Source organism: Plasmodium cynomolgi, chromosome 13 (genome assembly GCF_000321355.1).
Source record: "Plasmodium cynomolgi strain B DNA, chromosome 13, whole genome shotgun sequence".
NCBI classification, from domain to species: Eukaryota; Apicomplexa; class Aconoidasida; order Haemosporida; family Plasmodiidae; genus Plasmodium; species Plasmodium cynomolgi.
The window spans coordinates 941,010-968,985 of NC_020406.1; the positions used below are offsets into that span (position 1 = coordinate 941,010).

General features: G+C 46.5%; 4 protein-coding genes across 4 annotated transcripts; 2 read left to right on the forward strand and 2 right to left on the reverse strand.

Annotated features, from left to right (window-relative positions):
• Positions 1–72: 72 nt before the first annotated feature.
• On the reverse strand, positions 73–7,780 carry PCYB_133020 (hypothetical protein; the record flags this gene model as incomplete). The annotated part of the gene is made up of 5 exons (XM_004224327.1): positions 73–363; positions 517–651; positions 865–7,192; positions 7,383–7,506; positions 7,714–7,780. 5 exons carry the CDS (start codon positions 7,778–7,780, stop codon positions 73–75), a joined length of 6,945 nt encoding a protein of 2,314 aa, XP_004224375.1.
• Positions 7,781–14,568: 6,788 nt separating this feature from the next.
• PCYB_133030 (hypothetical protein) lies at positions 14,569–19,592 on the forward strand (the record flags this gene model as incomplete). Its single annotated transcript, XM_004224328.1, has 2 exons — positions 14,569–14,820; positions 14,985–19,592. 2 exons carry the CDS (start codon positions 14,569–14,571, stop codon positions 19,590–19,592), a joined length of 4,860 nt encoding a protein of 1,619 aa, XP_004224376.1.
• Positions 19,593–23,205: 3,613 nt separating this feature from the next.
• Positions 23,206–24,522, forward strand: PCYB_133040 (proliferation-associated protein 2g4; the record flags this gene model as incomplete). The annotated part of the gene is made up of 2 exons (XM_004224329.1): positions 23,206–23,317; positions 23,498–24,522. 2 exons carry the CDS (start codon positions 23,206–23,208, stop codon positions 24,520–24,522), a joined length of 1,137 nt encoding a protein of 378 aa, XP_004224377.1.
• Positions 24,523–25,028: 506 nt separating this feature from the next.
• On the reverse strand, positions 25,029–27,612 carry PCYB_133050 (transporter; the record flags this gene model as incomplete). Its single annotated transcript, XM_004224330.1, has 3 exons — positions 25,029–25,041; positions 25,570–26,246; positions 26,647–27,612. Coding segments are annotated over 3 exons (1,656 nt in total), but the record flags the coding sequence as incomplete, so codon positions are not given.
• Between the last annotated feature and the right edge of the window lie 364 nt (positions 27,613–27,976).

Consider the following 27,976-nt stretch of genomic DNA (forward strand, 5'->3'; position numbering starts at 1 on the left):
CCGGGGAAAGGTAAAAAAAAACATTTAAAGACTTCCCTAAAGAAAAGCCCATTTGTCATCTCACTATATGGATCACCGCTTCGCGTAAAACTGCTTTATATAGTTGATGAGGGAGGACTCGTTTTCGAAGTTCTTTTTGATATTCAGGCGAATGATGTGGGTGCTATACATGATGTGTAGGTTTTCCTCGCCAACTATATTGGAAGTGATGGTCTCGGCTGACCCCTCGTAGTCTTCTATATTCAGCGATGTGTTGGAGTTCACCTTTTGCGTTATCTGCACGTGGATGTTTATGTCGCTGTACCTTAGGAGGCCCTGCTCGAATTTGGACGTCTCGACAAGGGGGGAGATTTTGCACTCGCACTGAGGGGGGGGGAAGCGAGGAGGTGAAATTGAGGTGGTGAAATTGAGGTGGTGGAATTGAGGCGGTGAAAGCGGCTGGTGAAAGCGAGGTGGAACTCATTAAGGCAGTGCACACTTAGATGGCTGCTCCCACTCGGTGACGAGTGCCCCTACCTTTATGCCGTTCTGGATCAAGCTGTTGTAGAGGGAGAAGGCGTAGGCGAGCAGCTTGTACGCCTTGGTGGTGATGACCACGCTGGGGGAATGGAAGTCGATGGGCATGCTGGCGCAGTTGTTCTTTCGGACTTTCTGCGAGGGGGGGGAAATGCGATCAGATGGGGGAAAATGCGATCAGATGGGGGAAAATGCGATCAGATGGGGGCACATACGATCAGATGGGGGCACATACGATCAGATGGGGGCACATACGATCAGATGGGGGCACATACGATCAGATGGGGGCACATACAATCAGATGGGGGCAAATGCGAACAAATGCAAAGGCATGCGTTTACGGCTCACCTGGAGTATCAACGCCGAGATGGCATCCACAAAAATCTCGTAGACGAAGTTATACGTGGCCTCGCTGGGAGGACGCTCGGCGGAATGAGAAAAGGCGTCCGTGGAAACCCCCCCAATGGATAGCAGCATATCTCGATCAACATCCGAGTAAACAGCAAAGGCGAAGGAAAAAAAAAATACTTGTTCATATTCGCTCATGAAGAAATCCCATAGGAATCTATTTCTGGATGTGTTAAAGTGTTCAAACAAACTCTCCAAATAAATGACAGTGGAAGCTAAGTAGCTAATGGCATTTTTATTCCGATGGTCCAAAATAAAATACATTTTTTTAATCTTATGCATCCTCTGCTTTAGGTTATCCGATTTGTCCACTACAACTGAGTATATTTTTTTCAAAATTCGTTCGTCGTAGGTTAAGTTGAGAAAGTACAGTAGCTTTTTAAAATGCTTATACTTGATGTTTGGTTGTCGTAATTGGGTAAGGATGAACCTGGCTCGTTCGTCTTGGTCTATGAATAGGACGTCTCGAATGACCTGGATGAGCATGTGTGTACAGGACCACTTAATGGTAAGCTTTCCCAAGTAGTGTTCGAATCTGTGCAGTATGCTTAGCACGTTGTGTAGGATCATGAGTTGGTACACGCAGAAGGAGAGGTTGACGTGCGTGTCCTGCCCAGGCGCGGGATCCCCGCCCTCGCTCTCACTGCCGTGGTTGGAGCGCTGAGCGTAAGGGGCGCCATCACAGCGGTTGTTCACATAGTTGGCACTGCTAGCAGTCCTTACGCCGCTAGCATTCCTTGCGCCGCTATCTTTCCTCGCGCCGCTACCTTTCCTGGTGCCGCCGACAGTGCTGGCCCCGAAGTGGGGTTCCCCCCGGCTGTCCACGCGCACCACGCTGCTGTACAAAACGCTGTTCTCCCTTCGCACCGTTTCCTGCCGACCGCTTTGCAAAAAGTGGTTCTGCGAAAAGAAAAACGAGCTACTGAAGTTCTTACCCTGGGTGCCGTGGGGGATTGCATTCATGTATGACTCGGTCAGGTAAAATGGGACGTAGAGCAGCTTGTTGTTTTTGTCTATAAAAACAATTCTTTGGTTGGACCGGTTTAATACTGGGCAATTTTTTCCTTCCCCTGTTTTTTTCTTTGTCTCCCACGGGGGACTGTTGCTTGGAGGGCGTCTCTCCGTTTCCTGCGCGTTGACATGCGGCCCGATTGGAATATCCCCCCGCTCGCTGCTCTGCTGGTCGTCGCTATGGCGGTCGCTATGTTGGTCTCTCTGCTGATCGTCGCTATGCAGGTCTCTCTGCTGATCGTCGCTATGCCGGTCTCTCTGCTGATCGTCGCTATGTTGGTCTCTCTGCTGATCGTCGCTATGCCGGTCTCTCTGCTGATCGTCGCTATGCTGGTCGTCGCCATGCTGACCCCCCCCCGCTGGCTGGTAACTCGAGTAGTACACCTTGTTCTCCCCCCTCGCACTTCTCCTATTCTTCACATCCATCCTTTTAATAAAATTCGTAGGGATCTTTTGCGCGAAGTTGTTCCCCAGGGTCTGTTCAATCAGTAGACCTCCCCTTCCCGGGTGCAAGAGAAAGGCGAGAGGGTGACTATGCGTTGTGTTTTTTTTAGACAACACAGTACTGATGTGTTCAAATACGTAGCTACTAATGACATCATACTCATAGGTACGGACGTTGGTGTACGGCATGACCTTTCTATTTGTCTCCATGAGTCTCTCCTCACTTGCTTCCTTCTCCTTGTTGAGCAGAACTCTTAATACGTTTTTACTCTCCACAGGGGAGTTTATTTTTAACTTTTGCAAAAAGTACTTAAATAGGTCTCTCTGAATGACCATGGGTATGAGGGGGCAGTTCAGGAGGTGCTCCGCCGATATTCCGTGCGTCTCTTCGTCATCGTCGTTTCTAGAGAAGTCCGTTCTGTAAGGTGGGCCCCCAAACAGGTTGCTCCTACTGTTAGTGGTGCGCCCAGTGAAGTCGGTTTTGTCCTTTTTGGCCTCCTCTTTTTTGGCTACCTCTTTTTTGGCTACCTCTTTTTTGACTGCCTCTTTTTTGGCTACCTCTTTTTTGATTGCCTCTTTTTTGGCTACCTCTTTTTTGATTGCCTCTTTTTTGGCCCCCTCTTTTTTGGCCCCCTCTTTTTTGACTGCCTCCATTTTTCCTTTGAGGGATTCATTGGGGGGGTTAACCAATAGGTCTGCCGCATCCGAATTGCCAGCGGGTGCGCGTCCGCCGGGAAGGGGAGCACATGCAGCACAGGTGGCACTTTTAAAACGTACGTGTAGTTCTTCTTTTTCTTTTGCTTCTGCCTTTTCCTTTGCGTCTGCCTTTTCCTTCGCTTCTGCCTTCTGCCTTTCCTTCGCTTCTGCCTTCTGCCTTTCCTTCGCTTCTACCTTTTCTACCTTTTCTTCCTCCACCTCCTCACCGGCGAGACGCGACTTGTCCTTGCAGTAGGGCACTTCCTTCTTGTGGCTATCTACGGCGACGGAATTTTTTTTTTTTTTCCCTTGACTAGCCAACTGCGCGTGATTGCCGTTGCGGCCGTTGTTGCGGCTTCTGTTCACGTTGCCGTTCACGTTGCCATTTCCGCTTCTGTTGGCGGCGGCGAGGGGGGGGCTCCAGCTCCAGTCGTCGGTCTTTGCGCTCAGGTTTGAAATGTCCGGACACTGCAGTCTCCCAAGTGGGTCCTTCTGAAGGCAATCGCTTATGGTATTAATTAAAATAAATTTCAAAACCTTAACAGCTCCATCATCTCCAGCATTCTTCACAAAATTTTCTGGGAAGGTTCTCTTTGTGATCATGTTCCTCAAGTTAATCATTTTTTCCTTTTGGGACTTAAAGGGGACATGCAACAGTTCGTAGAGGACTATTCCTAGAGAAAATAAATCCAGTTCCTCATAGCTGTACTTGTGTTTAGCTAGGCAGTTGTATAGGTGTTGATTATGTGAGTGTGTATAGAATTCAGTTTGCTCCTTTGGTTTGTCTTTCTGCGATGTGTCACTCTTCGTGGAATGGTTCTTTTGGTCCTCCAGGAGCTTCTTTCTTATGTGGCTTTTCATATGGGCGAAGAACGGCCACTTCGTTTCTTCTTCTTCTTCCTCTTCTTCTACTTTTTCTTCTTCCGCTTTTTTTTCTTCTTTTTCTTCCTCTTCGAGAGTGTGGGGTCCTCCCTGTACTTGGCAGGCTCCTTTGTCCGCCTTGGTGCTTTGCTGGGCTGTCTCTGCGTGGGATGTTTCTTCTGCCGGTTCGTGGCCTCTTCTGCTTCTTTCCGAGGCGTCTCTCCCCTGTGGACTACCACCCCGATGGTTGCCACGCTGCGCTCCCTGCTGCGCTCTCTGCTGCGCTCTCTGCTGTGCTCCCTGCTGCACTCCCTGCTGCGCTCCCCGCCGCTCTCCCCGCTGCTCTGCCTCCCCTTCGCGGTAGAAGTTTCTCAAAAAATCAGCCATGTAGGAGCAGTTCCGCTCATAGGAAGAACTGTAAAAATAAATATACCCAATCAAATTGCACGCAGTGTAATTAACAATCTTTATGTGAATCCCGTACTCGTCTACATTCACAAACATATTTCCTGTGGTTAAATTTTTCAAGTAAATGTCCCTCTTGTGCAGGTAACTTAGGCATTCCAAAATTTGTCTAAAAACGGTCCATATGAGGTACTTGTTATTTTGAAAAAATTTTTTAATTTCTTTTTCTAAAATTTCTCCCTTGCAGTATTCACACTGAACGTACAGGACATCATTTTTCTTTTCCTTTTTGCTTATTAGCCTTTGTATGAACTTAATTTTTTGATTGAGCATTCGTTCTGTGCGCGACGGGTTAGGGTTGTCCCCCTGCGTGTCTTTCTCCCTCTCGTTTCCCGTGTCTTCGAATGTGCTCTTTCTTTTATTTGTGCTTTCACTTAATGTTGAAGTGAATCCACGTGGGGTGGAAGAGTCGTTTTTGTTTTTTATTTTTTTCCTTTTCGCCTCTTCGTGGGAGTCCTCGTAGTGGTTGCCTTTCGTCCCTCCGGGGCTTCTAATCCGTCTGTGGTCACTACTGTTGAGGCAGTGTGGCTGCTTCCCATTCTGCTGGTGCGGGCTGCTCCCATCCGTAAATATGTAACTGCGACTGAAGATGTTTACACTTTGAGGAGACGAGTCTACATCGCGCGCGGCGCTGCTGCTCCCTTCCATGCTTTCTTTTTTTTCCTTTTTCCTTTCCCGACTTTGCTCACTTTCGCAGATGTCCCTGCTTCGCACCTTTTGAAAGAGTTCTTCTATTCGCTTGGCTTGCTCATGCCTGCACAGGTGCGTATCTTTGGCTTCCGTTGCGGCACCCCCATGGCCACTCCCCACTTCGCAATTGCGGAAGAGCCTGTCCAGGATGAGTACCTTCACCATCTCGAGCACCTTGCACATGTCCCTGTCTTCACCCATGTCCTCGTTTAACTCGGCATGTTCCCGCTGCGACCAGGAGACGTGGTACCTCGCCAAGTACTTGTGTTGAATTTTTGTCAGCTTCAAAATTTCACGAATAATTTTCTTCAAGTTCATTTTTTGGACCATACGAAAATGATTTACTACTTTTTTTAATCGCCCAAAGTTCAGCTCGCTCAACACGTGTAGCAGCGTCTTCTCGTTCTCCGTGCTCACTAGGCAATGCTTTCTGGCATAGAGTTCGTATTCACTGCAGAAGTAATCGAGGCACGAGGGGTCATACAGCTTCCCGCTGTTCCTCTGTGTGCGGAATTCGTTTATGTCTTTTAAAAAGTTTGTGAACAGTTTCTCATTTTTCTCGTTTTTTTTTTTTTTCTTTTCCACGTTGTCGGCAAGGTTGGCCACGTTGGCCGCGTTCGTCGCTTGCACAGCTTGCACCGCCTGTACCGCCCGCCCGCTCTTCTCACCGAGGTTGCAAAACAAGTTGAAGCCCCTGTTGCAGTGCAGCAGGTGGTTTAAAAAAAAGGCCAGGAAATCAAAAACACCCAAAATGGCATAGGTGTGAATAATGTACATATTAGTATCTATGTTGTGTCTTACAAGCAACCTATTTCTGTAGTAACTGATTTTTGTCTTTTTGAGAATCTGGAAATGCTTTAGCCTTCCGTTTCCATGTGTGATTAGTCTTTGCTCACTCAATTCCATTTTTTTTTTTTTTCGTCCATTCAGTTCATCTTCTGATATTTTTCGGACTTGTGTTTTTTTTTCTTTTTTTGTAAAAATATTTAAATATTCTTCCTCTCCCCCCACCACGCAGCTATTGATTGATGAGAATCCCGAGATGCTGTTCGACTCATGTATGTTTCTGAAGAATCTCCCCTCGGTGGACGGCATGTGGTAGTATCTCTCTCCTGGGTGGCGAGGCTTGCGCTGGGGGGCTACATCGTGGCCGCTGGGGCGGTTGCTGGCAGTGCTACTGCCATTCCTACTGCCATTCTTACTGCCATTCCTACTGCCATTCCTACTGCCGTTCCTACTTCCATTCCTACTGCCATTCCTACTGTCATTCCTACTACCCTTCATGCTGTCATTCCTCATATCGCTGGCATGGGTGCGCACATTGGAAGCGCTCCCCGTACCGCTATCGCCATCGTTCCCATGCGTACCGCAGCTGCTGTTTCGGGCGTTCCTCCGATCCTCCAAACTGAAGCTACTGTTTCTCAGCTCTGCGTCTCTCCTTTCCTCATATTCCAGCCATGTGCCTCCACCCCTGTGCGTTCTAAAGTATTCAGAAGAGTATGACCATAACCCAGCCGCCCCAGCAGCCACAGTTCCCCCCGAGACGCCTCTACCCGCTGCGATGCCTCTACCCGCTGCGATACCTCTACCCGCAGCCCCTCCGGTCATACCCTCCATAACGTCATTCCGATCGGAACACATCGATGTCTGTTGATCCAGACTATTCTCCCCCCTGCTCAAATCATCAATCCTGTGTTTCATTTCTTCCCACAAATTCTCAAAGTTGTGACTCAAAATTTTATTGAAATATTCATTTGAGTAGATGCAAATATCAAAGAGAGTAATCCGTCCATAATTTTTAGCACAAATTTTTTTTATATTCAAGGAAAGGTGAGTAGTCTGTTCCTTGCTGAGGGCCCTACTCATGTATAGGTAGATATTAGGATATGAGTAGGGGTATTTTTTTTCAAATGTGAATAAAATTCTGTACTTGGGTAGGTCATTGTCGTAGTTAAAGAAAAGGCTAATTTGTACGCAATTGTTTTCATCAATTTCGTCGTTCATTTCTATTGGGACTACTGCCGCGGTGAGCTCTTTGTTCTTCTCATTATATTCGCCTTTGCTCATCAGGTCGCTTGGCAAGTGCGCCTTTTTTATGTGTCTACGGTGGGGGGGAGCGATGTGTAGCGGCGATGTGTACAAGCGATGTGCAGCACCGATGTGCAGCACCGATGTGTAGCACCGATGTGTAGCACCGATGGGGAGGAGGCTCTCCAAATGGGCCACGTAAGCCCCCAATTTCCACCCATTCGGGGATGCCCTGCGTGTCTCTGTGGGTAGGGGGGACTTACCCTGGGCGGTCCACATAGATCGGGAAGTAAATATGGTTCAGCGCTAGTATCTCTTGGACCTGCTCCGCGTACAGCTCTTTGTAGTCCTCCTCCGGGTTCTTTGCCTTTTCGGTTTTTCTGCCTTCTGCAGGGGAGACATGTTAAGTGGGGAAGCGGCGTGATATGAAACGAAGCGGCGTGGTATGAAACGAAGCGGCGTGGTATGAAACGGAGCGGCGTGGTATGAAACGAAGCGGCGTGATATGAAACGGAGCGGTGTCATGGTGGAGCGAGTCTACCATGATGTGACACACCCTCGCAGGCGCCCAGTGCCCTCCTCTCGGATACTTACTACTTGTAGGTTTTTTCTTTTTCCTTTTCCTGGGCTGCTCCTTTTCCGCAGACATGGGACCCGCCATGGTTGGGGATCGGGGTCTTGGCGGGTCCACCCCAAAAAAAGGGAAAAGAAGCCGAAAAAAAGGCGAAAAGAAACCGAAAAAAAGGCGAAAAGAAGCCGAAAAGAAGCCGAAAAAAAGGCGAAAAAAAATACAAAAAAAAATACAAAAAAATACAAAAAAAAGTACAAAAGCTGATAAAGTGCTAAAGCCTAAGATTCCTCGCTTCCCCCCGATCCACGGGCCACCTGTAAAAAAAAAGGGAAAGAGAGTTTTGTAAACGTTGCAGAAATGCTTCTCTTCTGCTGGATCCACGGGAGGACCTGTAAAAAAAAAAAAAAAAAAAAAAAAAAAAAATTCCAATGCATATAACCATGCTGGTACGACGAAAGGGTGATGCAACTAAGTGTGCTTCCTTCTGTTCAACTAGGCAGTTCTAGTTTGCAGAAATGCCCCTTGCGCTGTGTAGGCTGGCACTTCTCGAGGAGTGCACATGAGCGAAGAAGTGGTGTCTCATTTGGGGGGGCAACGTTTTGGGAATTCGGATCGATCTCACGTTTGGCTTATGGCTAGACTGACTTTATCTTTATCTTTATCTTTGTCTTTATATTATATTTATATTTTTTTTTTTTTTTTTTTTTTTTTTTTTTTTTCCCATTGCTGTTGTTCACTCGAGATGGGTGGAGGACGAAGTAAACGTTTTGCAATTCGATGAACAGATAAAAATCGAAAACAGATTCGCCTTCCCTCGACCCCAAGTCTATGTTTAAGTGTGCTCAAGTCCCACGCATTTGCTCCTTTTTTTTGCGGCGTTCGGATGGGTTGCTTTTCCACGATTAGCGGCCATCCACATTCGCGTAAGGGTAAGCGTGAGCATACGTGTGTGTCTGTCTGCCGGTCTGTCTGTCTGCCGGTCTGCCTGTCTGCCTGTCTGCCGGTCTGCCTGTCTGCCGATCTGCCTGCCTGCCCATGCTTGTGCACGCGCATGCGCGGTTTGAGTGGTACCTTCTCGGCAGTGCCCCTGCGTGTCCGGCTCCAGTAAGGACCTCCGCCAAGCGCACTCGCAGCTGCTCTCGCAGTGGGGGGGGTTTGCGCTTCCGGTTGGGCTCGTAAAACGGGGAAGGAGACGCAGTGAGGTGATTATAAGAAGGTATAATAAGCTGGTCTACCCAGGTGTATACCCACGTACATAGGTAGGTCTACCCAGGTGTAAGCTCTCGACATAATTGCATGAAGGCATATCTACTTATGCTTGCGCGTACTGGCTAAGGTTTCCACGTACGTTCAACTCGCAGAGGGGTTCCAAAGACGCACTACACACAGCGTGCTGCTTATGAACGAGTTAGCTCTTCGGTAAGGTCTTCCCCTCTTTGGCATTCTCAACAGGGTTAAGTAGGTTGCCTCGGGGAAATGGGAAGCCCCTCCCCACGATGCATGGGAGGTGGACGCTGGACGCGCTGTGCAGTTGTCACATCCGAAGGGGGCGGGCAAATGGGCACTCACAAAGGGGCACTCATAAAGGGGCACTCATAAAGGGGCACTCACAAAGGGGCACTCACGAAGGGGCAATCACAAAGGGGCACTCACGAAGGGGCAATCACAAAGGGGCAATCACAAAGGGGCAATCACAAAGGGGCAATCACAAAGGGGCAATCACAAAGGGGCAATCACAAAGGGGCACTCACAAAGGGGCACTCACAAAGGGGCACTCATAAAGGGGCACTCACAAAGGGGCACGTGCAATTTTTTACGTTTTTTTCTGCTCCCTGATGTAACCACACACACAAGTAGACACAAAAATATCCATCTGTTTTAAACGAGCGGGACTTGGCGTTCCTTCAGGTTGTTTCTGCCCCACTTAGGGGGGTGGAGGCATAGCGACGTCCCGAGTTAACAGCTTAAGTGCCTGAGTAACCGACTAGGGCGAAGGTAAAAATGGCCAAGACGAAGCAAAGCAACACAGCAAAGCAGGCGCAAACGTGAAGGGGGGAACTCAAAACAACCTAAGTTAAATTAAGTTAAGTTAAGCTAAGTTAAGCTAAGTTAAGCTAAGTTCAGCTAAGTTAAGCTAAGTTCAGCTAAGTTAAGCTAAGTTCAGCTAAGTTAAGCTAAGTTAAGCTAAGACAAGCTAAGCTAAGACAAGCTAAGTTAAGACAAGCTAAGTTAAGCTAAGCTAAGTTAAGATAAGCTAAGTTAAATTAAGCTAAGTTAAATTAAGCTAAGTTCAGCTAAGCTCAGTTAAGCTAATCTAAGCCAAGCTAAGCTCAGTTAAAGTAGGCTCGTGGGGGAAGGGGAAAACTGAGTTCAGCTGAAACGGATTAAGGCTAACTCAAGTAAAGCGAGGTTAAAAACGGTAGGGTTAAATTAAGTTAAGCTAAAAAGAACTAAAATTAAGCTGAGTTAAGCCAAGCCGAGTTATAAACCGGAGTGAAGGTAAAACAAACTTGGATGCTCCAAAGTAAATGCTTCCTTTCTTCCCCCACTTAAAATAAGACAATTTTTTATTTTTTATTTTATTTTTTTTATTTTATTTTATTTTTATTTATTTTTTTTTTTTTTTTATTTTATTTATTTTTATTTTTTATTTTTTTTTATTTTATATTTTTTTTTTTTTTATTTTTATTATTTTTTTTTTTTTAGATAAATTCTAGGGACTGGCCAGACATGGCATCCTACGCGTTTCCCTAATTTGTGAAAAGTGCTAGATTGCTCACCAACCCCCCCCCACAAAAAGCTGCATGCAGCTGAGACGCTCTATTTTTGCACCAAAGTGATTAGTAGCATGGGGGAAGTACCTTCTAGAATTATTCTAGAAGAACGAAGGTAGTGGTGAATGTGCACACATGCCAGGGAACGAGCTAAAGGAAAAAGCACATGCACACTAATGGATAATTGGAACAAATGCAAAGCGTCTTGGTTGACGAGAAGAAGACAGGAACGTAGAGCAAATTAATAGCTACGTGCATGCGTACTTTGTGTACTCCTCCCTTGGGGTGTTGTAAACGGTTTCTCAAATAATCACACAAGACAGAAAAAAGTGCATGCAGTTTTTGAACAATTGTGACGCGTTTTCCTTCGCTTAAAAGAAGACAGGGACCACAGGGACCACAGGGACAGATTAATTCCTATGCGCATGCAAGTGGCACACACCTCCGCGCGGCTCCAAAGGATTGTCCAAATGATCGCACACAACCATGTGCTTCCTTTTCTGTCCTTATCGCAGGAATGGAAGCTGCCCAAGTTGCGTCCACGAGAAGGCTAACGCGTTTTGCGCGCCCATGTACACTTGCGCACTCGCAGGAATCCTGGCCACCTCGTCCCTTTGGCTAACAAAAACGCAGCAACCATTTTTAGTCCCCCCCCTGTTGGGTTAATTCATTTTTCCTTTTTATTCCCAGCATGCAGGGCAGCCAGGCGATCTAATCTGTTTGCTTCATTATGAGGCCACTACTTAAGAATGCACACACCTCGTCTGGTGCCCTTTGCGCTTAGCTCCTTTGAGCAGCACTAGAATTTTGTGTCCACCATTTATCGGGTATTGCCTAGGGATTGTCACCTATTGTAAGGCTTACCATCCAGCGCTCACCACTTTGCGCTTTGCGTTTTCCTCTTCCGTTTCCCCCTTTCACCGGGCTCCTCCCTCGAATGACCACCCCCATAAGTGTGTGCACGAAAACAGCTACGCACGCGCAGTTGTGCCTGAGCGGTTATACCTAAGCAGTTATGCCTGAGCGGTTATGCCTTAGCAGTTATGCCCATCCAAATTCTGCTTTTAAAAAAAAAAAAAAAAAAATCTTGCCAGATTGCCAGCTAGCCAGCTGCGAAGGTGCATTTCCACATTGCGCGTTCCACATTCCACATTCCGCTCAAATAGGAATTAATTCAAACATGGCAATCGCGAGTACTTTTTTTACGAAAAAAAAAAAAAAAAAAAAGGGACTTGTTCCCGCAAGTTTAGAGTAAAGCCCAACCGGCACATCCGCCTAGAAATGAACTCAAATGTAGAAATAAAATAACCTCCTTGGGGGGACTTTCTTCCCCCCGGCGATGTGGATGCTCCTCTTTTTCCCACTCCCCCGTGTCCACGTTAAAACTCCTTTAAAGGAATTCTTCACTGGGGTGGAAGTACGCACTGGGGTGGAAGTACGCACTGGGGAAGAAGTACGCACTGGGGTGGAAGTGCGCACTGGGGAAGAAGTACGCACTGGGGTAGAAGTATGCATGCGCGGTAGAAGTATGCATGCGCGGTAGAAGTACGCACTGGGGTAGAAGTATGCATGCGCGGTAGAAGTATGCATGCGCGGTAGAAGTACGCATGCGTGGTAGTACTACCCACTAGGGAAGAAGTACGCATGCGCGGTAGTACCACCCACTGGGGTAGCACTCACGAGGAGGGATGTGTACGAATTGGAGGGCAACTACTCCTCACAACCCTAAACCTCAAAACTTCAGAATGCAACTCCAGTTAGCCATTTCTTCTTATAACTTCTTCCCCCGTTTGTCACCCCACCAAGAGTCCCCCACCCCACCTCTACTTAGTCCCCAAATGAGGAAATAAAAAAAAGGGTAGGTAGGGTGCACAGAAGCCCCGTGACATATAGTAGGGTACGCAAAATGGTATGCACTGTGTATAGAAACATGTGCGTTCTAGGAAGTACGTTTAGGTGGTCAGATTGTGCTTGCGGACACTTGGATAAAAAAAAATATAATAATAAAATAATAAAATAAAAATAGGAAAAAAAAATAGGAAACAAAATAGGAAAAAAAAATAGGAAAAAAAATCCCCAAATGAATAGGAAGCTTTTCCTAAGGTAGGTAGAACATGGTTACACCACATGTAGGGGTGAAAAATTTAAGCTCGTTATTCACATTTTTAAAACGTTCATTTCCAACGTCGCTTTTTTGTGGAGATAGCTACAAAGCCATTTCGCTTCTTCTGACGTTCCTCCTGAGTTTACTTCTGCTTCACCAAGAAGGCTACCGCTGCCCTCGCTCCTCACACCACTTCTAATTTCGATTCTAACACCACTTCTAATTTCGCTTCCCACACCACTTCTAATTTCGATTCTCACACCACTTCTAATTTCGATTCTCACACCACTTCTAATTTCGCTTCTAACCCGTGTGCTTGCCCCGCTAACACCTGGATTACCCCGCCGCAACACACGGGGCGGGCGCTCCACTACACCCATTTTCCCGGCACCAAACGACACACCTGGCAAGAATAAAATGGATTTCCACTCGTGCGCAAACGATAACATCTACGACAGTGTTCGGAAGCTGCGAGCGAACAGGCAGCTCGTCAATTACGTCACTCAGAATGTTCAATCGAATGAAAACTTTATCGGCAGACTTCGGAACACCCTGACCCTGTCAGGTGAAAGCTGGAAAGGAGAGAAAAAAAGAGAAAAAAATGGAAAAAAGAGAAAAAAAGAGAAAAAAGAGAAAAAAAGAGAAAAAAAAGAAAAAATGAGAAAAAAAGAGAGAAAAAAAAAGCAGTACATAATACATAATACAATAGAGTGACGCTTTGCCGCGACTGCCCATGCAAAGTGGACGCACACTTTATCGGTCGCGCGCTTCTGTCGGGGCCGGGTTGAGCCGTTTGGCATACCATCCGCGTACTGCGTACTGTGTGCTGCGTGATGCGTACTACGTGCTGCGCGTGCTTATATACGTGTGCGCCTGCCCGGGCGACTAGACACTCACCCCCTCCCAACTTGAACTCGCCCGGAACGCGCAGGACACGACGCTCATGTCAATAGACTTAAGTGGAATGGCGACAGCCACCTGCTGGCCTCAGCTGGAAATGATCAAAAGGTGCTCTTATGGAACTTGAACTCGTACATTCAGAACAAGAAGCCCATTCACTTCCTGAAGACTAAGCACAAGGGGAAAATCAGCACAGTGGACTATGTCGACACGGACTTCATTCTGACGGGATCCCCGGATATGGAAGTCCACATGTATCATATGCACGACACGCACTGCAGGTAAGGGGAGGGGCGGAGAGATATGCATGTGGAGAGACAGGCATGTGGAGAGACAGGCATGTGGAGAGATAGGCATGTGGAGAGATAGGCACACGGAGGAACAGGCCCATGGAGGGACATGCATCGGCAGAACATTGCGGAGTGTCCCAAAGTGCGCCCAAACGGGGAGAAGCCCAAATGGCGACGCGCAAAATAACGCGAAGGGGCGCATGCAGCTCAGCGGGGCCTTCTACCAACCACTTCACATCCACACCCTTTTCATTTGCAACTGAGTAGAACGCTTAACATATGTCACGCCGGGGGAGTTAGGGAAATAGCAACGGTGCCGAAGGAAAGCAAGCATATGTATTGGTCCTGCTCAGATGATGGTAAAGGGAGTTTCCTTTTTTTGTTTTTCATTCCATGCAGATGTGTCACTGTGTCGTTACACGGATGTGTTTCTCTGTTGGCATTGCGTTCCGTTGGACCAATTTTTTTCTCTCATTTTTTTTTTTTTTTTTGTTCCCCCTTTTTAGGAACTGTGAGACAATTTGACACGAGGGAGAAGCACGTGTGCAGGGTGCCCAACTGTAGAAATGTAAGATGAGTGGCAGAACGGTGGAGTGGCGGAACGGTGGAGTGGCGGAACGGTGGAGTGACAGAACGGTGGAGTAGCATAACGGTGGAGTGACAGAACGGTGGAGTAGCAGAACGGTGGAGTAGCATAACGGTGGAGTAGCATAACGGTGGAGTGACAGAACGGTGGAGTAGCAGAACGGTGGAGCGCCAAAACTGCCACGCAGCCAAAGTGCGAAGTGGCGGGCGAAGATTCACCCCTACATGTGCACAGACAAACAAAAATGCATATCTGTGCATAGACACACAGAAATACATATCTATGCACTCACGCACAAACGCACGCAGGTAATTATAAACCTTAACAGAATTATCTGTGGAAATTCAGCAGGACCGAAATACTCGGGGAACAGAGAGAGAGACTACGAAAGGTTCGATAAGTACTTCAGGAACGGCTACAAGTTGATTAGGGCCATGAACGAATGCAATTTCTTGGTGGATTCCTTTATTAAAGAGGTAGCTCTGCGTGGGAGGGGTGGTGCCTATAGCAGAGCGGCAAACGGGACAGTGGCGAGTCCAAACCCTAAACCTAAACCCTGAACTAGACCGAGATAAGCCGCCCTCTCCACTACACCCAAACCGATCTCCTCACTCTTCGCACTCGCTTCACCCCCGCGCAGGTAAGATCCATCGCTGTGAACCCCCTGTACAACAACTACATCGGGGTGTGCGCGAACGACATGCTCATACGTGTGTACGACCGTCGGATGCTGGGCTTATACACACAATTGGAAAAAATGCATCTGCGAAACAACGTTCCTTCGGATACATACTACCCAAAACATCTGTGGAACTACGCTGATGGAGACTCTACGAAAAGAATCAAGTCGTCACCTATCTATGGCACCCACCTAGCCTGGTCCAACAATGGAAAATACTTAGCAGCGACGTACTGCCGAGAGCATGTGTACCTATTCAGCTTCTTGAACCAAGAGGAAGAGAGATGCCTGAGTTACAACACCGTAGATAATAAGTACACGTTCGATTACTCCAAGAATTACGACATATTGTTTCCACCGCGTCTCCCAGAGGAGGGGGAGGACGTGCCCCGACTGGCCTGCAGAAGTAGTGGAAATGTAGGCAGTAGAAACGTAGGCAGTGGAAACGTAGGCAGTGAAAACGGAAAGCAGCACGGATGGTCCATTCCCCCCGTCGGCGATGACGATCGTGGAACCTACAAGGAAGAGGTGGCACGGATAAAAGACACAGAGAAGCAAGCTAGAGAAGCATACGAAGCAAAAAACTACTACAATGCTGAGTACCTGTACAACGAATGTCTAAACATGGTGCAACATAAAGACATAAGGAAGGTCCTTTACTGTAACCTAGCCATCACTCTACTGGAGAGGAGAGCCAAAAATGACGCCTACGTAGCAGAGAGCTATGCCTTGGAAGCACTCAGATTAGACCCCAACTATTACAAGGCCGTCTACAGAAGAATACAAGCTAACATCGTGAACAAGAAATTAATTAACGCATATAGAATTACCCTCTGTGCATGCAAGAGTTATCCTGAGGTAGATGAATTTATTTACTTAAAAAAAAAACTCACGAAGAAGCTGTACCAGGTGTATAAGGACAGAATCGTCACACTTAAGGAGATACGTCAGGGGGAACATAAAAGGGGCATACAAAAGAGGGACACAGGAAAGGGGGACACAGAAAAGGGGGAGTGGGAGAAAGGGACCCGAGAGGACCCTCCGAGGAAGAAGAAGGAACGTTACGATGATGCTTCTCCCATTGATAGAAGATCTGAGCGCGGTGATGGAGCAGCACACCGAGCAGAAAACCACCTCATCGAGATGCAGGAGGGAGGGGCACACTGGAGCAACCGTTTGGGTAACGCATCCGAGGATGATCCCTCCCATAACAGGACTAACGATGAAGGTGGTGCTGGTCTGAAGGTGGGACGCGAAAATGGGTGCAACTTAGGAAGCGAATTGAAAGGCAAAAGCAGCAATGAACGACTCCCCGGGGGGACAAAGAAAACAGCGAATAGAACAGCGGGGACGATGGGGACGACAATAGAGACGACGGCAGCGAAGACGACAGCGAAGACGACGCAGGAGAAGACCCCACGAGGAAGAAACACATCCCGAGGCGATGAAAATGGACGCACCGGTGAAAATAAGAAGCAGGGGCAGTCTTCTGAATACAACTCGAACAGCCTCCAGAACTGCCCCGTCGAAACGACCAAACGGAGGAAGAAGAAAAAGAAGAGCAACGATGGCGGGAAGGCGGAGGAGGAGGAAGCCGCCTGTAGTAGTAGGGCCATCTCATGGGGGGGTGCAAAAAGTAGCGAAACAGAAGGAGGAGAAAACATGGAAATGCTAGTCACCAATGAACAGTTAGAAAGCGTAGAAAAGGTAGAAAGTGTGGAAAGCGTAGAAAACGTGGAAAGCGTAGACACCGTAGAGCCCCTCGAAATCACGCGGGGAGCAGATAACGCGAATCAAGATGAGGTAGGAGCCATCAGGAGAGAGGATGAGACTCGGGACGAAATGGTGGAAGGCCTGATACACCACGAAGACGACAGGGGATGGAAAAACGGAGGCACGAGGGAAGAACCGCCGAAGGGAAACAACCCCGATAGAGGCAAGTCGAGAGAAATAAAAGGATACCAGGTAGTGGATCTCGAGGATGGTGACGTAGTGAATCTGATGAGAGGCGACGCGGTAGAGGATGAAGTAGACGACGAGGTGGACGACGCGGTAGAGGACGAACTAGCCAACGAGGTAGACGACGTGGAGACCATGGGAAGGAAAAAACGAAGCATAAGTAGAGAAAGAAATTGTATACGTCTAATTAATGAAATTTCAACTCACTTAAAAAATCAGGTGATTACTTCTTATCCGTTCTTCCTTCTTTTCCACGTGAGTCATTGCTATAGGAGCTCTATAACAGCATGGAATGGATGGCCCAAACAAAAATATTTGGCAGCAGTGGAGAAGCAGGTGAGAAAAATGAAAAAGAAGATACACCTCCTTAAACATAACTACAGTGAAGGGATGTATAAAAAGAAACAGAAGAAGGTGGTAAAGGTTAATAGGAACTATGAGTATATCCTTTGTATGGAAAAGAAGAAAAGGAGGTGTGATGAGCTGAACATGATCCAAGAGATCGAGGTTGGGAGAAGTTCGCAGGAAGAGCTCCCGGTGGGGAAGCAGTCAGTGGGGGAGCCAATGGGCAGCAGGTTAAACGTAGGGGAGGCGGGCGCACTCAGGAGCGGAGAAGAAAACGCAGGCAGAAACCCCAACACCCGAAGTGTCGGAAGTGTTAGAAGCCAGGACGCGACAAGGACAACAAGGGGAAACCCACGGGGGGAAGAAACACGCACCCGTAATGAACCCCCCTCCGATAAGGAGGAGACGAAGTCAAAGAAAGGGACAGAGGAGACGAAAAAGAAGACAGAGGAGGAGACGAAGTCAAAGAAGGGGACAGAGGAGACGAAGTCAAAGAAGGGGGCAGAGGAGACGAAGTCAAAGAAGGGGACAGAGGAGACGAAGGTAGAAAAGGGCGAAAGCGATCACTGCAAACAAACAGAAGACTCAGAATGGATTTCCTCCCCTTCGAACACAGACACAGATGACCCACGTGAAAACAAAGGAAGCAATTTAAGGGAACGAATTAAAAAGGACATCGACTACATTATCGAGAAGTCATTTGGGAAAACAAAGGTGGAAGACATCCCTAGGATTGAATTGTATCGCTCTGCATTCAACGTTACTCCCATTAGTGACAGCATCCCAGAAGGAGGTAGTACCAACGTGTTGGGCCAGATTCAGGAGGATATGGATTGGGACACAGATTCATCAAGTGCCCTTAATGAATTCGATGAAGCTCTAGCCATGGCGAATAATACATATAATAGTGACGAGAGTCACATTGCAGAGGTGGGTGGACAGTGCCCATGCATGCAAAATGGCAGCGCCCCCACAGGTATAACCCGTATCCATTACACAATAGAGGCTATCCCCACTGAGTATATTTCGGATTTTAATTTTAGATACTATACGATAGACAGTAATAATGTCTTAATGGACACGAGGCTTGCGAACGAAGCACGCAATGGGAGGAGCAACCAGACCCCGTTGAGCACAGGCACAGTTGGCAATGACAGCGGCGCTACGGGGGGTGAACGGGGGACGAACAGTAGGGTTAGTGGTGCTAGAAGAGGGGTTAGTGGTGCTAGAAGAGGGGTTAGTGGTGCTAGAAGAGGGGTTAGTGGTGCTAGAAGTGGGGATAGTGGTGCTAGAAGTGGGGATAGTGGTGCTAGAAGTGGGGATAGTGGTGCTAGAAGAGGGGTTAGTGGTGCTAGAAGTGGGGCTAGTGGTGCTAGAAGTGGGGCTAGTGGTGCTAGAGGTGGGGCTAGTGGTGCTAGAAGTGGGGCTAGTGGTGCTAGAAGTGGGGCTAGCGGCGAGGTTAGTGGTAGCGCTCGCGATAATCATACTTGTCAGTTTTGCGGTATGGTTTGTCGTGGGACTAGCACTGATGTTAATGCTGAGAATAGGGGAATGGCTAGGCATCTGGTCAGAGGTATCAATATGTGTGGGTATATCGGGGAGATGAGTCAAGCGAACGTAGCTGGGTTGAACGAACAAAGAGGGGAAGCACGAGAAGAAGCACGAGAAGAAGCACGTGGAAGATCCAACCGCGAATCGAAGGAGAGATGCGAGGGAAGCCCGCAAATAGAGACAGTCGTGCGTAAGGGCCAAGGAAATCTTGTAGACCAGAAGGGAGATTTGAAAAAGAAAAGCGCAGGAGGTAATGGGGGAGACATCGGCGGTAAAGACAAACATGTGTATTCCCATGGAAGGAAGAAAAAAGCGAATAAAAACGTTGCGCAGAGTTCCGGTGAGGACAAAAGAGAGAGCTGTTTGCGTGTCAGCAGATCGGGCGATTCTAGTAGGAGAAGAGATCACGCGAAGGGCACGGCAAAAAGGAAGAAGCCCCGACCCGTGGGTGGTAGCAGTGACAGCAGCGGTAGCGGGGGCAGCATGGGTGGTAGCAGCGGTGGTAGAAGCGGTCGCAGTATCGGTCGCAGTATCGGTCGCAGTATCGGTGGCAGCAGCGGTCGCAGTAGCGGAGACAGCCCCTCATCATCGGATGGAGACACAAAAAGTGGAGCCGTGGACTACGAGGAGCATCTCAGGAACAACATGAGCAGTAAGGTGGATAACCATATGAGGGAGTTCAAAGACTTCATAAAAAAAAGAATGAACGTGTAGACAAAGAGTGGGAAGACCTAATTAGTGAAATTAACTCATCCGAATTGGAGGAATCTGGTGAGGACAATCAGCAATGTGCACGTTTTTCGAAGAATCGTGCTTACAAGCGAACGCTGACTGTGCTTAAGAAACATGTACTGAGGGATCTCAGGGAGAATGCGTCCGATTATAGCTACTCCTCTTTCTTGAGCGACAGCTCTTCCTCCTCCTCCTGCTACGAGAATCAATTTTATGATAGCACATACAACAAGGTGGACTACGCGAATATGAATACAGCTGAGAAAATTTATGTGTTCGAGAAGAGGAGGAAAAAGACGGTTAAGAATTATGTGGAGAGCATTGAAGATCCTCTGTGGGTTCCCAAAGGCACTTGCAAGAGGTGGGCCCGCGCGTAGCGCACGTACGCATGTACTCACTTACGTACTACTCACTCACGCACTCACGTACTCATGTACTCACTCACTCACTCACTCACACTGTGCACCCCGTCGGCAGGTTCGTCGGTCACAGCAACATGGACGTAGACATAAGAGAAGTAGCCTTCTGGAATGACAACGTTATTTTAACGGGAAGCGACAACAGCAGGATTTACGCGTGGAGAATACGGGACGGTAATCTCTCCAGGTGGAACGGAAACGCTTAGAGCAGATACATCCACGCGCGTATGCTTTCGTACACTTGCCTTTTAACTTCTCCCCCTTTTAGGAAAACTTTTAAACGTGTTGAAGGGTCACAACATGCACGTAAAATGTGTACAGGTAGTTGATTTGGTGACAGTTGCGAAATTTAAGGGCACCTCTTTTGGCCCTCGATTGGGTCTGCATGGGTGTATTCCCATGTTATTTTGCCTTTTATTGCTTTGTTTTGCGTTGTTTCGCTTTGCTTTGCTTTGCCTTATTTCGCTTTGCTTTGCTTTTAATTTTTTTTTTGTTAGGTTCACCCAGGGGGATCCTGCTTGGCGACATGTGGAGCAGACAGGAACATCCAAATTTGGCAACCCAGTGGCTCCGAGGAGTTTGTTTTTGTATGGAAAAAAAAAAAAAAAAAAAAACGCTAGTGGCAGAGGTGCAGGGTCAACGCGTTTGTTTCCTGCCCAGCAGACAAGCCGCCACACATAAAGAGCTAAACTGCGGAGTGTGCATGCTTCAGGCCACTTTCCACTCCCCCTTCCCTCGCAGGACAAAGCTGTAGAAGAATGCATCCGTGATAACCAAAGGAGAATAGGGGTATTCAGTTCCAGCTATTTCAATTTTGTTAATTTTAACTCGGAAGTAGATGGAAGGTAAGAAAAGCGATAAAGGGTTGCGATGTTGCAGTGATGAGGCGTTGCGGTGCTGCAGTGTTGCGATGATGCGAAACTGCAAAGCGGCGGGCGCGTTGGCGAATTAAGTCGCCCGCGGTTGCTTATTGGCCGCGCACTGCTTAACAGCCGGGAGCTTCTTATTTGTCGCCCTTCACTTTTTTTTCCCTGTTAGACGACAGAGCACGGACCATGAAAATAACAGGCAGTGTTTTATTCAGTAGTGCTCATTCGTAGTCCCGATGAGCACTCCCCATTTTTACCACCTTTTTAACCCCCATTTTTTACCACCTTTTCAACGCCCATGCATTCGGCCACTCGGCCGCTTCACACCTCTTCCCCCTTTTTAAGCAACAACTACTTTTTAATTTTTATCCAACTTCCTCAGAGCATCTTTTTATTTTTTTTCTCAAAATAAATGTAGATGAGAGAAAGCCTTCCCGGCCCCCTTCCCGTCATGCCCACCATTTGGTTACGATTAAAAATTTGTGCTTCGAAAAAAAAAAAAAATTCCCCCCCAATGTATAATAACTTATCACTGTATGCACACATGAGGGGGGGACATCCATCTTAGCGCGGAACACGTGGGGCTGGCTTGTGTGTGCCTACTGGGCATGGGCAGCTTCGTGGGGGTTGTCACGACATGCTAATCAAAGTCAAACTGCATGTGGCAACAGGGCTGTGTGTTCTCCAGTTTGCAATTATTTATTTTATTTATTTTTTATATTTTTTTTTTTATCGCCCCCCCTCTCTTTTTACAAATTAAACTGTGCGGTGTACAGATGGCAAAATGGTCACACAAAATGAAAGGTAGGCCAAATGTGGCTGCTCCTTTCTTCAGTCATCTAGTCATACGTAAGAGGAGGGGTGTACCAACTTCACAGCTTCTTGGGAATTCCAAAGATATGCCCGTCGTATATACATACGGACGAATGGTACAATCGCCCACAAAGGGGGGTAATAAATAAAATAAAATAAAATAAAATAAAACAATAATAATAATAATAAATAATTGCAAACTGGAGAACAAACTACGCGGGAAAAAAAAAAAAAAAGAAAGAGAAACCGTTGCACAGGCCTATACATGTAGCGCATCACAGCGATGACGAAAAAACTGCCAAGGGGAACGAAAAAAAAAATAAATAAATAAATAAAAGAGAATGCATGGGTCGGATTAAAAAGGTACAATGAAGCCTGTGGATGTGCCTATGTATTGATGGTACTTGTACGTGTCATGTAGGCACATGCTCACGGTATTGACTATTCCTTATAGGGAGGGAACACCGTTACGGTGAGAAAAAAAAAAAAAAAAAAAAAAAAGCATACAAATAGGGACGCAAAGGGTGGGCAAAGAAGCGTACAAACAATTTGCAGGTCGAAGAAGCAAAGCGGTAAGGGGGGGAAAAAAAAAGGTCACGACAGTTGCGCAATTGTAAATTGTAGTACCTGTCGCCTGCGCTACTCCGTTAAAACCTCTGCACTCTGCATACGGGAAAGCTGAAATTGAAAACGCAGCCAAAATGCAAGCAAAGCAAAACGTGCAAAAATGCGAACGTGCAAAAATGCGAACGTGCAAAAATTGCGAAAGTTGCAAAAATGCGAAGTTGCAAAAATGCGAAGTTGCCAATGTTTGCGAAAAACGTAAAAACATATGCTACGCAAAAAAAATAAAGAAACCGTTTGAGTACCACCTTCATGCGTATCACGGTGCGCGCCTGAGGCAACCTTTGTGAATCGAGCTTCTGCAATAACAACGACTTTGCTTGTTCGTTATTCCTGCGTTCAGCACACTGCGCACAACGTTACAGTGCATGTATGTACATATGCGTTTTTTCTTTTTTTTTTTTTTTTTTTTATTTCTACCCCTTCTTAACCCTCTGTAATTGTTTCCCCCCCTCCGTTCGACGTATAGCATACGGCGCATAGAGTGTAGCGAATAACACAGAGAGCTACTTCCCTTTCGCTCAGCCGCTTCCTTTTCATCGAGCCACTTCCTTTTCGTCGATCCACTTCCTTCTCGCTGAGCCGCTTCCTTCTCGTCGAGCCGCTTCCTTCTCGTTGATTCACTGCCCTACATAGGCGTACATTTTTGAAGCCCACCTCAGGGGTCGCAGCTACCGTTCTGACCATACGTGCTTACGGGCAGCGGAGTGTGCATTTGGATGTTCCTTTGAACGCCCCGCTGTGTGCCGAAGTAGTGCGCTTATAACGTATTTCCCCGCTCATCCGAAGTGCCCCCCTTTTTGTAACCCCTTCGCCGCTCCGCTTAACGGCTCCGTCCTGCACGTAAAAAAAAAATTAACCCAAAGAAATATGGATCAAACACCAGACACTAAAGCGGAAGAGATCGACTTGGAGAAGTACACCCACGCGGGGTCCATCGCAAACACCACATTGAAGAAGATAATCGAGAAATGTGTAGAAGGTAAGCGCGGAATATGTAGCTAACCGAGGGAAAGGGGAGAGAGAGATACACACACACAACTACTATGTCAGTATGTTTTGGTGGTATCGTACCCCTCTCCTTTTTTTTCCCCATTTCGATGACGCCACCCTTACACATTAACGTTAACATTAACGTTAACGTTAACCGCTCTCTGTACAGGTGCCAAGATCTGCGAGCTATGCGACTTTGGAGAGAAGGTCCTGAAGGAAGAGCTAGACAAAGTGTACACAAAAAAAGAAAAAGGAAATAAAGTGGAGAAGGGAATTAGTTTCCCCGTAACGATTAACGTGAACGAAGTGTGTAACAACTACTCCCCCGCACCTTCCGAGAATGAAGAAACCATAAAAAATGGTGATATTGTTAAGATATGCCTAGGTTGTCATATAGATGGGCACATCAGTATGGTTGGTCACACCATCTACATCGGAAACGAAAATGAAGTCATTGAAGGTCCCAAGGCGGAAGTATTAAAAAACGCACATACTCTCTCGCAACTATTTCTGAAAAGCCTAAAGGTTGGAGTAAACGCTAGTGATGTGACCAAAAATATCCAAAAAGCATGCGAAGAATTAAAGTGTACTGTAATTGCAAATTGTGTAACATACCAGATTAAAAAGTACATCTTGGAAGGAAGCAAATTTATTTTATTAAAGGAGAATCCGGAAAATAAAATTGAAGATTTTCAAATAGAATCAGACGATATATACATCATAGATGTGATGGTCACCACAGGAGATGGAAAAATTAAAGAAAGTGATCACAAGACAACGATTTATAAACGGGAGGTGCAAAAGAATTACCATTTGAAAACGAATTTGGGTAGATCGTTCATTAACGAGGTTAATAAAAAATTTCCCGTTCTTCCCTTCCATGTGAAGCATGTAGAAGATCAGCGAGCTGCTCTCATCGGTATCCCAGAAGCGCTGAGGCATGACCTAATCAAACCGTACAATGTCTACACGGAGAAGAAAAAAGAATTTGTGTCTCAGTTTAAGTACACCGTTATGGTTAAGGAAGAAGGAATTAAGCAGCTCACTGGTATCAAGTGTTCACAACTGAATAACTGCAAAACGGTGAATGAGATTCAGGACGAGGCGCTGAAGGCCATTCTGGCTACGTCCCTGACGGCTAAGAAGAAGAAGGCTAAGGGAAAGCCCAACGAGGAAACGTCCCAGGAGAACTGAGCCCACTCTCGTTAGCCGCAACGGGCGTGGAGTGCGCCGCCAGAAGGAGAAAAACACCCCTGGGGAGGCAATTGTAATAGATGCAACAATCGCAACAATTGCAAAAGAGGCTTCAATTGTAATGATAGCTGAACAGCAAGTGCACGAGAAAAACGCTCCCCTGTGCCCTTTTTCACATCGCGCGAGTGATAGCCAATCGTTCGGTCCATACAGCAAATGCTCGAAAGAGATGGCACAGCAGTGGTAGCCACATCGGTGGCAACGTCGATTGCCATTTCGGTGGCTACTTTCATCCTTCCCCGGCGCAAAATGCACGCACAGCAACTCCCCGCCCGCAAAAAACTGCCAGCATATAATTAAAGCAAAACGAAAACGGTACGTTTGTTTTATTTTGTTAATTTATGTATGCGTATCATTATCAATTTTTTCTGCCATTTTCTGCTTTTTTCTACCTTTTTCTGCTTTTTTTTTTTTTTTTAACTACACATTTTTTAAAACAAGAAAATTTATAAGTTTTTCCTGAATGGGAAGATTAACAAAGTGACATAAACATATGTGGGGGCATTTTTTTTGCTCCACCCCAAAGGGTGGCCTCAAATTTGAATGCGCCTGGAGGGGGCGCACTTGGGCATTGTGGCAGCTGGACATAAGCATATAGGCACACACGTGTAGGTAGGTGTATGTATGTGTAGGTACATGTAGGTGTACATGCATTTATGTGTAGGTGCATGTACTGTGCACCCATTTCGCGGCATCCGAAATCGGGCAGAGGGCCGTGTGGCACGGCAGACTGGAGAGTGCGAGTTGACAAAAAAAAGCCCATAGGGGCCACATGATTGCACAAAAAAAAAAAGGGGTGAAAAAGGAGAGAACAAATGGGGCGAGCGGTCGGCGGCCTCTTCACGTTTTTTCTGCTTCCTTTTATGCTTCCTTTTCTGCTTCCCTTTATGCTTCCTTTTATGCTTCCTTCTCTGCTCCCTTCTCTGCCGGAAGAAAGAGTTTCCCCCTGCTGGTGCACGCGCGCCCCCCTAAAACAAATTGTTGTACAGCTTATCCTTCTTGTAGGTAAACTTGAGCACGTAGAGGAGGCAAAAGGATATCAACCAGGGGAAGCACGTCAGGATTAGCAGGACGTCGGACAAAACGTGGACGTTGTGCTTGTTGACACTCCCGTCGACGTTGCTAAGATTTGCGTGAACGTTGCTGCCGTTCGAGTGGACGTTGCTGAGATTTGCGTGAACGTTGCTGAGATTTGCGTGAACGTTGCTGCCGTTCGAGTGGACATTGTTGAGCTTCCTCTTGTCGATGTAGTTATATCGGTTGAGAAGGAAGGAGAGAAAAAAGGTACCAATGATGGAAGAACCGATATTCTCGAAAGCACTCATCAACGCCATGACGAAAGCAGTGTGTCTCTGTTTGACAATGTCAATTATGATAGGCTTATGTGTGCCTATATTTATCCACCCACTTAAAATACCCATAAGGAGAGAAATTATCACAAAATATATAAAAGAATCCGCTTCCTTGGGCACAAAAAAAAACATCGTAAACATTAAAATGATCCTTAAGCAATGCGTACACATACCTATCCGTTGCCGATTTATATCCTTGTTCAATTTATAAATATAGTCACTAATAATTCCAATGAAGGGAGAAATTAGGCTCGCACAGAGCCAACTTAAGGATATAATGAGGCCACTTCGGAAATCTGATATATTACAGTACTGAAAAAAATAAATCATTAAGCTTAGGACATGTTTGGGGATTCCATTTAGCATTCCCATGGTGATCATAAGCCAGAAGCTGTAATTTTTAAAAACGTATTTAATTTCGTATAGGTATGAAAATTCATACTTTAATTTTTTATCTTTCTCCTTTTCATATTGTTGTTCTTCTTCTTCTAGTAGATTGTCCAATTCGTCCCTGTGTTCATACTTCTCCCTTTCTTCATTTCGCTTTGCAAAAATGGAGGAGGAGGAGTTTGTTCCCTTCCTTGTCGTTTGATTCGCATCATCTTCCAGCGTTTTTTTTTTTCTTATTCTTCTTCGCGTCTTTCATAAGATTCTTTCCCTGTTTGGGGTATTTTCCGATTCCTCGGGTAGTGCAGTCCCCCTCCCTGCTAACTGCACTTGCCCCGCTGCTACTCCTATTGGTGCCTACATTTAGCGCGGCACCCTTCAGGGAACTCGCCTTCTTCGAAGCCATGTGGCAAAAGGATCTCTTAATAAGATTACTGTTTATCCTCTCGCTGGTCGATATTAAACTAATGGTGTTAAAATCATCATTCGTGCTTGCGCTGTGCCTTAAGCCCAACTTGCTCGAATTATTATGTAAGTAGGCTGTGTCATCGTTCGTTTGGGGTATATTGGCTAGTCCTTCCCTATGTAGCACATAAGTATTGTCGTAACTTTTGCTCATTCTAAAGGGTAGGTGGAGATCCCCCTCCTCCTCCTCCTGATGATGATGATGATTCTGCTCCTCTTCCACCTCTTCACTGGACTCTCTACAATTTCCCTTCATCTTCATGGAGTGTTCACCCTGCTCTGCGTTAAAAAGTAAAATTTCTTCTCCCTCCTCCTCCTCCTCTTTCTTCTTTTTCTTCTTTTTCTTCTCCTCTCGCCTTTCCTTACTTGCACCCTGGAGACCCCCCAATTTGTCGTTATCCCTTTTGCAGTAGTTTTCCTCCTTCTCGCTCTCCTGACAGACATTCGTCATATTATCGAAGGAGACCAAGTAACTGAAGCTGTAATTTTTGCTTCTGCTGCGCTTGAATTTTTTTTGCTTGATTAATCCTAGCAAGTATATACAGACGAGGATCGGCACGAATGATATTACAAAGTAGCATATTCGCCACCCATTAATCCCAAAGTAGAATTTATTGCTCAGGTTGGTGTTTATCGAAATAGACAACATATGCGAAATGGAGGAGAAAAAATGAAGGAAGCCAAAAATGGTACTTCGGTTTTCACTAAAAACATTATTAGTGTAAATTTTCTGAATCAAGATGTATATGCATGCGTTGTTGATTCCCATAATAAACATAAAAAAAAAAGTATAGGAATTTATTTGACAGCATGATGCCATAAATGACTACTACGTAGACGATGGAGGAGACCACTAGGATGTTCAGTGTGTATCTGTATTCACCCAAAATGACTTCGTCGCTGACGTACGTGCTATTATGTTTTTTTTTTTCCCCATTAGTTGTTTTTTCCTCTTCCATTACCTTCACGCCGTTGTTTACGAGGGCCACCTTATCTGCGCTGCTCTCCTGCGCGCCCTCGCCCTTGAAGTTTATTTCGTAATGGGTGTCACTCAAGCCACCACTCACACCGCTATCCACACCACCACTCACACCGCTATCCACACCACCACTCACACCGCTATCCACACCACCACTCACACCGCTATCCACGCCACCACTCAAGCCGCTATCCACGCCACCACTCAAGCC